Source organism: Anopheles nili, chromosome 2 (assembly GCF_943737925.1).
Source record: "Anopheles nili chromosome 2, idAnoNiliSN_F5_01, whole genome shotgun sequence".
Taxonomy (NCBI): domain Eukaryota; kingdom Metazoa; phylum Arthropoda; class Insecta; order Diptera; family Culicidae; genus Anopheles; species Anopheles nili.
This window is the reverse complement of record NC_071291.1, coordinates 45,604,056-45,617,573: the sequence shown is the minus strand read 5'-3', so window position 1 is coordinate 45,617,573 and position 13,518 is coordinate 45,604,056. Positions and strand designations below refer to the sequence as shown.

General features: G+C 49.1%; 1 protein-coding gene across 1 annotated transcript in view; it reads left to right on the top strand.

Annotated features, from left to right (window-relative positions):
- Positions 1-7,435, top strand: part of LOC128724089 (protein amalgam) — a 64,295-nt gene extending 56,860 nt beyond the window's left edge. Inside the window, exons 7-10 of the mRNA XM_053817856.1 lie at positions 6,107-6,228; positions 6,636-6,816; positions 6,935-7,108; positions 7,196-7,435. Of these exons, the coding sequence (XP_053673831.1) occupies positions 6,107-6,228; positions 6,636-6,816; positions 6,935-7,108; positions 7,196-7,435 (717 nt within the window). The remainder of the gene's footprint in view (positions 1-6,106; positions 6,229-6,635; positions 6,817-6,934; positions 7,109-7,195) is intronic.
- Positions 7,436-13,518: the final 6,083 nt, after the last annotated feature.

Here is a 13,518-nt window from a genome sequence, read left to right as displayed (position 1 = left end):
CCGCCGGTTAGCGCCCGTTAAATTTAACGTTTATGGTGTTTCCGCAGCGCGACACCCGACGACGAGGATGATGATGATGTTTGGTGCCGTTTCGAGCGGTTGTTTTCCATTTGGTTTATGATCAATCAACGGTGTCGCAAGCGAAACCGGGCGTGTCTGCGTCCTTTCCAACCCGAGTCAATTGGTTTCTACTTTCGGGTGTTTTCCCATGCCCAGGTGCACCACCGGAATTCACGAAGCTATTCGATGTGGAATGCTACGAAGACGGCCTTTCATAGGCAAACTTCCACCACGATTCGTTGTGGCCATTTTTCTATGCTAGACCCCCGTCCAAAAGACGATTTCGCGCCCAACCCGCGATGGTTATGTTCACGATGATAACGGTTGCGATAAAACTCGCCACAAGTGCTTAATGGTTTTAATAGTCAAAACAAAAAAAGCGACATCCCCACAGAAGAGGCGGAATTATTTTCCAATTTGGGGTGGCCTTTTTTTTGGTTGACTGGAAAATCAACACATTCTGGCGCCATCATCGCCCATCCCGCGATACTTTGTGGTTTTGTCGAATCGTTGTCTAAATCAGCACGCACCTTTGCGTTGCGTCAGCGGGAAAGAAAACCGAGCCACCACTAGAGGATCGTTGCGTAACACACTCATTAAAATGTTAGGTAGCCAGCGGTTGCCTTCAATATGCCTTTCCCCCCATTTATTGTCCGTAGATTCGCCCACAAATGGTAATCCGCTTTGCCCATACGGCGGCCAGGGAGCGAGTTAAACAGACAAATCCCTGAACCCACGGCCCAAATGTGCCGAACGACAAAAATATTGTCACATTCATCATTTGTTTTGCGAGTCCTTTAAACCAGTCCCCGACCCCGGTATCCTGATCCAAGGACGACGACGGTCACTAGTGGTCCTGGTAAAATGCGTGTGCGAATCAGCCGAATGCGAGTCGAAGCGCCGAAAAAGGGTAGGACAAGAAAACAGCAAACCCCCAATCCTAGAAGATGTAAATCTCTTCCCTCGAACGCACGTTGAAAGCATGCTCCTTTTTCTGTGCGTGTGGGTGTGTGTGTGTGTATGCACTAGCTCGAGCTCAATCGTCGAACGAACACGATCCCAAAACCGTTCCCGGAGAGTCAGAACCACCATCCGTTGGCCATCGGAGACGAGTTGGGTTCGGTGGGTGGTTGGGCGAAAAAAAAAATAAAAGCAGAAGGATAATCCTATTTGTTTTCCCTTCGCCGAAGTGGGCAAGTGTCGCGGGCAGCAGGACATCGAGTTTCAGCCCACAGAAACCACAATCGCATAATCGCCTTCCATTGTTGTCGAGCGGCCAAGGGCTGGGCTGTGAATCTCTTTCTGTGTTGTTAGTGCGGTGCGATGGTAATGCTGCTAAAGGGGTTAAACCCCTAGGCCCGGGAGCAACGGTGGTGCTGAGAGTGGCTCCAAATCCATAGCAAATCGGTAAAAAGGATCTTCTGTGGATGATGTTTTTTTTTTTCGTCTCCATTTTCGCCTCCATTAGCCACACGTCTGCCGTCGGGTTGGAAGAAGTGGAACTAACTTTGCTCAAATCTGCAGTCCCCCGGAGAGCATAGGCCTTTGCCGTAATCCGTTACATCAATTAATCCAAGGACTCTCCTGCGAAAGGGAGGAGCTTCGGTTCGAGTAATTGTTGTCGTTACCGAATCGCTTCGAACTAAGTGCCAGTGCCGTCCGTCGTCGTCGTCGTCGTCGTGTTGGTGAAGGGATTTCCAGTTTTCCGGGTGCCCTTTAACCCGGAATCGAGTTGGTCGTCCGATCAGGTCGGTCGGATTATGAAAATCAATTCCGAGCAATCGTGCGCTTCGTTTCTTTGCATCGTTAAAGCGCTGCCCATCCTTTTCACCAACGCCAAAAAGCCGAAGCACCACGTGGCGGTGGTGGAAGCAAATTTTCGTCAACAAAACCGCTCGATCCAGGGAGAAAGGGCGAGCGTTTTCCTAAATTCCCGGCGTCAATCCCGCGAGATCCGTTCGAGCCGCAGCGATGGCATTTAGAAAGTAGATTCCCAGGCATTCATCGCTCGCGCACACGCCAACAAAACGCCACACAAATTGCACCGCGCACACGTAACACGTAAATTCCAATTTGTTTTGCCAGAGGATTAGCTCTCTCTCTCGCTCTCCCACCGGAAGTTGCGTTCATCCCCGCACTCACGAAGGGCACGTTTGTTTGCGTTAGCATAACCCTTCCGAACGGTCGAATTTTGTTTATCCCGCAAGCAGCTTCTGAACGACGCGAACGAGGACGGGAAGAAATAAATCCCAGCACGAGCCCCAACCACAACATTGTCGGTGATGGTGGCGTCGAACGCATCGGAAAAGCCGTACCAAATGGGGCTAAGTGAGTAATGCACAGGGCAAGCAGATCGAGCTTTTAGGGTGGACCGTTTTGGGTTAACATTTCGACCGTGGGTAACATGTGCGCGAACGGGTCCACGTGGTCATTGGCGGCCCGGTCGCCCCGGTTGATAGTTTAACATTTAAAACACACCGATTAAAGGGATTATCGATGCGTAAAAAATTCACTTCCACCCGTGCACGGGATTGGGCGCTTTTTTTGCCCGACCGTTGATGTAGTTTTAATTAACAGCATTCGCGATACAATGTGCCGTTTATTCGACGACCGTTCGCTTCTTAATCCAACTGCGAGGCTGCAACATGAAACATTAAACACGATCACTCGGTGGGGTTTGGAATTTCCCACGGCCCACGGTCCGTTTCGTTGGTGGTCGTTGAATGATTGTTATTATTCGAACGTGAATGGCTTTCTTTCGTCCATGCGTTTCGTGTCCGATAGAAACGCCGTTGTTGACTGGACTAGATTTTGAGATTCCAGCCCTTATCGGTGGTTTGCAAAAATCAACACTCCCGTGATCGGTGATGAACAGAAAGAGAACTCGAGAACCCCTTTCCACATTTCATCCTAGCTTGGCGGCATCAGAGTAGGCCATCGACCATCAGTCTACTGTACCCTTTGTGCACAGGAAAAGCGTTGACTTCGAGGCATTAACTTGCCGTTAATTGGCTACACCCACCCACATGGGGCATCATTACGCCACGCATCCTGCTGGCGTGCAAACAAGCACACATTCGCGTTCAAACTGGACCTGTCCGCTAGGATGCGTTGGTTCAAAATGAAACTGCGTGCATCGACAACGCATTACCTGCATGTTAGAAACCGGCACCACCGGGACGATCGAAATGTGGGCGGGAAAAGTCGGGAAAAGGGGTGCAGTGTGTTTTCCAACCAAACACACACACGAACGCACGCACACACCCACGCAAACAAGCACTGCAAGGACGCGCGCCTGCGGGATGTTTGTGTAACTTGTTGAAGTTTGGATATTGCGGTTTTGCAGACAAAATCGGTCACCCGTTTGGTTTCCATGGCAACACGCACACCAATGCAAGGAGGAGTTGCTTGTTGCAGGCGCAAATGCGTTTGCGGTTCGTTCACATTTTCTGCCAATTTTCACCCACCTCCCACCGAAGTGCTGCACGGGGGTTTTGGGTTGTTTGAGCAACAAACCTGACGCTAATTAGAATTGCATCATCGAATACGGTACGGTGATGCGACATCGAGAATGTGGATGGGTTTGAGAAGGACTCATTTCTGGGCGGCGAAAGTCGATGGTAGCGAGGGAATGGATTCTCTCGCCACGTTGGACCACTCATTCCAATCGAAGAGTAGGGAAACATATACGCGCGCCATCCGCTTGGGGCAAACATCAAACATGAAGCGAGCGAACACATTCGTTCGAATTTAAAGCGCCACTGATTTGTGGTCTTTGATTATGGACGTTCTCGCCGGGTGCTCTTTCGATCGCTTTATCAGTAAGCGCACATAGAGCATATGGGGGCGTACTGCTGGTGCTCTGGTTGAGGTACGTCACCATCTCTTTAGTGAATGGATTCGAGCTCGATGTTTCTGTCGGGGTTTTTTTTTGTGTCAATTTTGCTCCCGGAAAATATCGCAACAGTTCAGCTCGATGGATGGCGCGCGGCTTGAGTACATGGAAAGTGAAATGCAGTTGTGTGGAGATTGCGATTCCTCTTTCGGTAATGATTGATTGCAGCTGCATTTGTAGTATAGCATATGTCTGCCAAACACTCCAACTTTAATGGAAACACTTTTACGCTACTGAAGCCGTCGTGTTCCATGTGCAATCAAAGAATGGAAGCAAAAACCAATGCATGGTAAAATAGATGATTAATTGAAACAATTTTTGAGCATAAATAAAGCAAATCTTGACCTGGACAAGGAAGAAGTCGGGTAGAGAAAGAATGTGCCGAACCATAAGGCTATATAATCTAGCTCTTGGTGTTTTCAAATTCAAGTGCTTTGAGTGTTCCTTTATCCAAGGCCTTAAATTCTCCAACGTTTTGGTCAAGTAAAATCCCTTCTAGATTTGCAAAGATCGCATGGACGATCAAAACTCTCCGGAATAACTGACTGACCTACGCGAGATCGCGAAAAACTGCTCGAACCATTAAGTACCAATCATTTTATATTACACTAGTGTGTAACGTGTGATTTTATCCAAACGACTGAGGGAAAGATATTAGATGCAGTGAGATGCAAATCTTCTTCTTCTTAATCAGCTCGACAATCGGTGAGCAGCCAAGGCCTACCTTTCTACGCTAAGCCAAGGCTTTCTATGACTTTGAATTTTCTTTGGAATTCGGAGATTCGATTCCGAAACTATCGTGTGTTTGTGTCGCACGCTAACGCTTTAAGCTATTGAGCCAAATAACTGCTCCAAACAGCGTTTTAAAACATCTCGCAAACACCCCTTTTTAACTTTTGTAAAACAATCAGACAAAGTGCCCTCAAAGCGAACACACAAGAGCAATGAGTACAGAAAGGTTTTCATAGATCTATCATACAACCGGCGCTAACCTGTGCCATTGACGCGGGGGAACACTCTATCCCGGATACAATAGAACTTGTCACTTCTGCAGTACAGTTTAATGTTCCACAAGTTCCGGCTGCACTGTTTCCCAGCAAAGTGTTCGCTCGCGATTGTCTCCCCACGAGTCGGCGAAGATCCGGAGAAGCAATCGTTTTGCTAAACCCACAAAAAAACCACACCACTTTCGGTGAACCGGAAAGCAAAAACCAGCGACATATTTTCTTTACAATCAATTAAACTTAATAAATTGAGTTATGCGAAGTTATAAAATTTCACTGTTATTACTGCTTCGGCGCTTTGACGACCGGCTCAGCTTACCCACGTCCGAACACCGAGTTTCTGGTGCAATTTTGTGTAATGGCAATTGTCGGCGCATTCCACCTTCGACACGCTCTCACTTGAATAGGTGTGTGTATGTGTGTGTGAGGGTGTTTGTTTTCCCACCCACTTCCTTGTGCTGGGAGTCCCTTTTGCCTTTCATCGCGTGCTCTCGAGCGAAACCTCTGCGTCCATCCAAAGGACGACTCTCGTCTGACCACTACTGCTTCGTCTGCAGAAACCGCTCTAGCTTTATTCAATTGTCAATCGTCGGTCCATCGCTCCGACGGGAAAACCTGCTGGCCCCGAGCCCGGGCAAGAAGCAATAATGGGCAAACCTACGGGCGAACGCAAACGTGTGACACAAACCAACCGAACCAAAAACTGGGTGAGTTCGTCGTGAAATCGTCCCACCGGAATCTGATTCCGTTTCCGTTGGCCGCAATCCGATTCTCGCGGCAAGTGGCAGGATTGCTAGAGGAGTGGGTCGATTTGGTCTCCCATCACATCTTGCCCCAGTGCGCCAGAACCACCAAAAAACATTTCCCATTTGCTCGTCGAATAAAAAAAAACCCCCCACTGTCGAATCACAAAACCGGGAAAGCTATGCGATTCGCATTTCCTCTATCACATTGGCCCCAAAAGTGGCCAGCACTCTCTCGCTCTCTCTGTCTCTCTCTCTCTCTCTCTGTGTCTCAATGCAATGCAATTTTGGTCCAATTTTGGCTTGTGTCGTTGGCTCACGGCACATTCGACATCTAGTTTTTAATCCCGACCACCACCACCACCGGCATTCATCCGTACGTGTATCTTCCGCTCTCGTTGCAGATCTCGTGGAATCAGAACTCATTTCCGTTGCAGCCAACCGACCGGCGCACGATGTCCGCCAGAGGAAATAAGCACACGCTCACCATTCGCCACGTGCAGCAGGAAGACTTTGGCAACTACAGGTTAGCGCTGATGGAGAACTTCATTTTGCTTTGTATCTACTCCCTCATCCCAGGCATGATGTTTCACGTTGTTCGGTGGATCTGCATCTATGGGGAACGACAGCACGCTAATATCGCAAAACCCTGGACCACAGAACCATTCGCGTGATAGGGGATTTGTTTTTTGCCAGATCTCTAGTCACCCACGCTCCCCAAAATTTCCCAAGCAGTTATTGAACACGTGTCCTCGCCAGGAGTGTTCTCTGACCCGTGAAGCTGCCGAGATGATGGTTATTAAAAGGAAAACTTGCTCGTTACGCCAAACGACGGCACGATTGATGATTCGTCTATGGATGCATGGCCTTTTTTTTACGTGTTCTAAACTCTCTCTCTCTCTCTCTCGTGTGGTCTCGTTCTACCTCTTACAGCTGCGTAGCGGATAACTCCCTCGGACGATCGAAGAAGTACATGGAGGTGTCTGGACGTCCGGGGCCGGCCGATTTCTTGTCACCGCCGTGGAGCCGTTCGACGGACAGCTTCAATTTGACCTGGAAAGTGGAAAGCTACCCACCGCTACAAGAAGTCCGCTTGCTGTACCGGAAACTGATGGTAAGCGATCGTCTCCGTCACTTTAAACGCCTCTCGATTGTGAGTAATTCCGGTATCGATCGGTATCGCTTTATCTTTGTTACGGCTGCTGCTGCCGTCATGGGGGTTTTGGGATTAGATGAACGAGACCTTCCAGCAACCGGGACGATGGCACGACGTTATTCTCACGCCAGCTCCACGACCTCCATCGGAACCGCTAACACACGTCATGGCATTTACGTTGCGCGGATTGCAGCATAGCTCGGTGTACGAAGCGATTGTACAGGCGAAAAATCGCTACGGCTGGAACGAGGTAATTAGCAACAACACTTGACCGTGATCCGGCACCTCACCAGCACTTATTTGACACTCTCACCTTGATCTTCCCCGTGATTCACAGGTGAGCGACATTTTCCAGTTCTACACGCAACGAATATCAACCGATGTCCACTCGGAGGAGATGCAGGTGGCCAGTTCCACGTCCCGTTCTTCAGCCACAACATTGCACCGAAATGCACCGAAAACGCTGTCCTGGAGAATTCCGATCACGCTGCTACCCATCATCCCGTGGTTGATGGCTCCAGTCGGTGCGCTGTTGTCCGGCACGCTCTTCGATCGTACGAGGATCACCGTCATCTAAGGACTCTATGGGGCGCGCTGATGATGATGCACAGTGGTTCTGACACGAGCATCTGACACGAGGCATCCAAAATCCCACCATCAAACTCTCGCAAACGGGGTTCGGCTACGATTCGGCTGTTCGGTACACCCTAAGCCGCAGGAGTCAAGTTATGTCTCCATTCGATGCCTCCTAAACGATCGTACGGATGCTTCGCTCAAGACGGTAGGGAAAAAAGAAACAAACCCACTCCATACACAGCAAACATAGATTCATTACGCCACGAGGTGCCAGCTCGTGGAAGAAGCGGTGCCCTTCGAGGACCCGGTGCTGGAGAACTGTACTTTGATAGGTATTAAAATGGTAAATGGTAGCATAGAAAACGGTGCGAAGGAAAAGTAGGATGAGCGTTTCTTCACGCGCGCTCTCACACGTATGCCAAAGAACAGGAAAACTCTACTGCACATCCCACTACCGCAATTTAGCCATTTAAGGACTCCCGGCTGATGTTGCTTGCGCTTCGAACTTGCGTTTTTCCCCCCATGGAGCCGCCCGACAGGATGTCTCCCTTCTTGTATAGGTGTATAGGTGTAAGGTTTTTTGAGCTACCCATTTTTTCGCGATCCCAAAGCTCTCCGTCTAGCTTTCTAGCAGCACGACGCCACACACACACTTTCGCACGGCTTTCTTCCTCTATCGACAAAACAAAAAAAGGACAGGACAGGACACTCACGTGTACATACGCATTTATCCCGCGGAATTATCGTGCGCCCACGCAAATCGCAATTTGTTCCCCTTCAAACACCTGCTTGAACGTGAAGCGCGCTTGTCACGCTCGTCAACCAACTCACAGACACCCGTGACGGGGAAAATCGAAAAGTTTTCGAGCAACTCCAACGCCAATGCCTGCGTTCCTCCGACCCCGGTCATCAGCAGGGTGACATCTGCGCGCGAAGTTGACACCACCATCGGGCATGATGTGGCCGCTACGCGAGCAGGGCGTCATTACTAATTCAACACGAAACCCAACCAAATCGCTCCGTAAGCTGTGCGGGCACGGACAGATGAGATGACGCGCGCGTTATGAACGTGGGTGGACCTTGCGGTGGGAGGGCCAAATGCACACACACACACACACAGCAACAGCGCCGTAAGCTGGGGGGTGCGCTAATATTTAGCTAAAGTCTTAAGCAAATTAAAATCAATTCCGTGTCACCGACCGACCGGGTTGGTGAAGGAGACGAAAAACGGGAAACTCCTCGGCAAGGACATCTCATCTATCGTCGACAATTGTCCTGCCGCAGTGTGGATGCCGGTGGTTTCGGTGGGAAACTCGCCACATGGCGCCCTGGGCGGAGACGAAGTCTTTTGTAAATACATTTGAACCTTTGTTTTTGATGATCCAAAAGTCAACTTGTATCACAAAACCGTCTAAAACCTGGCTGCTCTCTCTTTCTCTCTCTCTCGCGCGCGCGCGCGTGTGCCGGTGAAACGTTACGATAATGAGGTTAGATGAAGTTATTACGCAAGTAGGCCTCGGTAGCTGCGTGGGTGGACAGCGAAAGGAAGAAAAAAGAGGAAAACTTTCCCGCCCTCCCGAATCACCCAATGGCGTTGTCGTTCGGTGTGTGTGTGTGGAGGGGGTGTCCCCGAGACTGGGAGAATCAATTAAAATATGAAAATAAACAAACAATTGCCGAACATTTTGAACGGCCCGCCAGTGGTAGTGGCTTTTCCGGGCCGGACACACGGGGCCTCGACTGTTTTCCATGGGCCATGTTCGATGAGAGGCTTCGTTATCGGGCGGAGTTTACCTAACGATCCGCTTTGTTAGTACAAAATTAGGAAAATTTACAAAAACTTTCTCCCATCCATCCATCCGCGCACTCTGGGAGGGGCTTCCGGGTTCGGTTTCATCCAAATTGTTTGCCAAAAACTGTAGATTGAATTTCCCGTGGTTTTCCACGGGATGGCTCGCGTTTGAGGAGGTATTTATTTTCATTCTTTTGAATTTTGTGTTCGCTTGCTGAACGATAAAACGATGGGGAAAAAAAGCACACCAAACACACACACACACACCCAGAGTTTGACTCGTTAAAATACGCAACAGTTTTCCACGCAGACGAACGGTTTCCTCGGCTGATGATGGGTTGCGTCCGGTGAGTTCGATGGCAACCAAAGTGTCCCGGCGGTTGGTCCCGGAATGAGATTAGCGAAGATTGCTTCCGCAGCTTTTCTGCTGCTGCGTGCTGGACGTTGATCGTCCCTGCGTCTAATCTTCTCATTCTGCCCGACCAACCACATTCCGTGGGTGTTCTTTCTTTTGCCTTTTCTTTCTTCCCTCCTTTTTTGCCTCTCGTTTGTGGCACCACCACCACCATGCTTATCCTCTTGAAAAACCCCTCGCTTCATGCGCGATCATGGCGAACAGAAACTTCTCACAAAACGAGCCTTCCCCCCAAAGGCTGCTCCGAGGGTGTACGGGTGCTGGTTTCAATCGTCCTCCACCCGTGTGTCCAGCCCACGGGGATGTCAATGTGTCTGTGGTGTGAAAAGTTTTGCGGTCGGTCTATAAAACTTCCGGCCCGGGATATTATCTTGCCCCGCATGGTTCGCCTTTAAACCGACGCCAGATGCGTTGGACGAAAGGGATCCGGAAACATCTCGGGACACATGCCAAGAAAAAGCCCCTTGTGACTGTTCAAACCAGCCCCTCCCCCCCCCCCGCGACCCGTGTGACATCAATCCCATCCGAGGTTGGGTACAAAAAGGCGATGCGTCCACATTGAAAGAATTGGAAGCGAACGATGCCGCAGAAAATGGGGAATGCAGCAGCAGCAGCAGCAGCAGAGAATGAACAAAAAAACCTCCACACACACACACACACACACATTCACAGACCCAAATGCAGTCGGCACTTTGGATGCACTCGAGCGTGAATAAGCCTGCGCGGCCATGATGAATGGCCCCGGGGGGGGAGTCCTTTTGGACGCGCCAACTTTTCATCCTTCATCCGACGCGCGTGTCCTTTTTTCGTTCATGCGCTCCATTTCCGAACCGCTGAATCGGGGGGGGGGGAACTATTTAAGTACGCGCGCAAGAAAATTGTTGAATCATTTTGGGCCAGACAAGCGGCAAAGGAACCCCTTCGTCCCGTCCGTTCGGGCTCAATACAAAAAAAAAAGCAATAGGAAAATGCAGGACGACGAGAGAAGGCCATCGCAAAAAAAAAATAAGAAAGCAAAATAGAACGAACGCTCGCCGCTAATGCAATGACGACCCTAAAACTCCTCTCCGACGGTTCGTGCGACGGTGGAAGCAAGCAAGCAAGCGAAAAATACGGCTCTCAGTCCTTTTGGAAGGACACCGTGGGTGGCGAGCGATGCTTTCGGAGGACGGCGCATATAATGTACATTTTTTGCAAACACCTAGCACCCGCAGTTCTCGGTAATCGGCGTATCAGCTAAGCCAGCCTAGTGGCACCTCTATTGATTCGCCCGAGCAGGCACAATCGCCCTTGTAAATAGCACGTTAGTATCTATATCCCCTCAAAAACACAAAGAAAAAAACACAACCAAGCAACGCCACGAAAGTGACGAAAATTATATAATACAGAACACCCTCTTCAGGCACAGGTAGAATAAGCTCATGCACACCCACATACACACCCACACACACACACCCAGTGATAAGCATCAGAGTCGCTCGGTGGTTAGCAATATGCATGAATCGTACATACACTTACTTATCTTGTGAGCATCCATTTTTAATGAAGTAATAGAGGTGGGATAAAACATCCTTAACGAAGCAACCAACAGAAAAAAAAAACTGGGACGTTAATGCAAATGGAGCGCGCAAATTCATCTGCATCCACATCGAGACATCAAACCACGCTCAAAGCGGAAGGTGAAGCTTAGGAACGGCATTAGAGGACAGTGCAGGAGGAGAGTGCCGAAGGACATGTGCGTGAAACTAAAACATCAAACGGAGGGTCCTCGGGGCGTTGTGACCCTGTGAAGTGGGCAGGATTGATTGAAGACTTTTTATATATTTAAATATGGATGTACCTTTGAGCATGTAAATCGTAAGCAAACTATCGATAAGGGCATTGTGTGAAGGAGGAGCTGGTGGCAAAGAAGAAGAAGAAGAAGAAGAAGACGAAATCCCAATGCTGAACTAAAGAACTAACTGCGAACTAGCGCGTAGTGACTCAGTCTCATCTAAAGCAAGCAAGCAGTCAGGAGGAGAGTGTCGAAGTCCGAAAACCTTAGATAAGAACGTAAAATATTTAGCATTTAGCGTCCCGAAACCAACACGAACGCCCAACATTACATCAGTCTGCAACGTGGAGCTAAAAACTAAAACAAAAGAGTACTTAATTCGTGGCAACAGATACACCCACACAAATGCAGCAACCCAGTAGATACTTCAATGACAGGATGCCTGGCTGGCTAGGTGGAAGGATATTAAGGAACCTTAAAAATATTGACTCTAATGGTTAATGCGTCATCCCCCCCCCTGTAAACCGTAAGAACTCCCGCCAACTCCTGGGGCGGGCCGAGAAATCCCTTGAAAAAAAAAAAAAGGGCGTAGTATTACCAGCATAGCAAAACTCCTCCATACCAGCGGATCGTGTCACTCGTGGAAATCGTGGCATCGTGGAAGCAGACCCGCCCACGACCCGCATGCGTGTGCGAGAAACAAAATCCTGTATGATTATTGTACCAGTCAACAATTCGGAAAATAAAACCAAAATTAATACAAAAAAAAACACACACACACACATTCACTCTTAACCGATCGTTCTTTTGTTCGAGTTTAATTTACTGCGGTTGGTAAGCAATCGGTTGATTGTCCTGCAGCATGGAAAAAGAAAATCAATTACATTGCACAGGTTATCGTTTCGCTTCCGTCGCCGCGCTGGAGCTCGATCAACGGTGACATTAATCCGTGACAGCACTTCTCGTCGCTCTCGCTCACACACTCTATCGGTTTGCCAAAGAGGTTACGTCTAAAACTGGTGCACTCACCTGCCCAGCTCCATCCGGTCCATCTTTTTTTTTTCTTCTTTTCTTCAACAATCGTCTCCAGTAACGCGCTTCGATGCACCTTGACGTCAAGCAGCTTGCGCCTGCAGGTAGACTACTTCCACCTAAGTAGGCGACGGAAACTTCGTACGGGCCAGTGAGCGGAACAAACGACATTCAGTTGACATCCGCCCGGGTTGTGAAACGGATCACGACGTAAGCATTTGATAGCTGCCACGATACGTGCCCGCAGCACCATCTCGTTGGGGTAGGAACTGGTCCCACACACACTGAAGACCCGCTTCCGTTGGCTGCGGAAACCCGCTTTCCGGTGCACATTAAACACTTTTGCGCCATCTCCGGAACGCCTCCAATCGCTGTGTCCTCGCCATCGGAGGACTCGCGTTGCATGCAGCTGCCCAAGAATGCTGCTGCTTAAGTGCTACAGTAAGAAAGAAAAAAAGAAAAGAATCCTCCTGCACTGGTCAGTGCAAACAGTGTGACCCGCATGAACAGACACGATAAACCACTCACCTGGAAGTTAATTAATTTGTATCCTCAAACGGTGGTTTCTTTTTTTTGTGCCGACCTTCTTCGATTGCGGTGGGTCGTGTCGTGGTCGATGTGCATAGGCAGCACGTATCCCGCGTTCCGCGAAGTAATGGACGCTTCCGTAACGAACCGCACCGGGAAGATGGCAAACAAATGAAATCTGATTGCCTGCCCTGTGATCGATTGTCCCAGTCACAGTGGTTTGCTCAAAAACTGGAGCAAGATTTGGTAAGTACAGTCCGTCCTTTGCGTCAAGTTTTCCAGCGTGATAACGAAATGCCACCGTACATTGTGTTTTTATTCGAGATTTTTTGCATACTTTTAGGCTGACAAATGCTTCAGTCAAAGAAGGGCGTACAGGGTGATACATTACTTTTTCGAATGTATCGAATGTATGTACGCTGCACTTACTTAACTGCGCATTTATCAACAAATACCTTTCAAAAACCACATATAATCCATTAGCTATCAATTTATATTGATACATAATTAGCCTCTTCACAGCTTTACTCAGACATAAAGGGC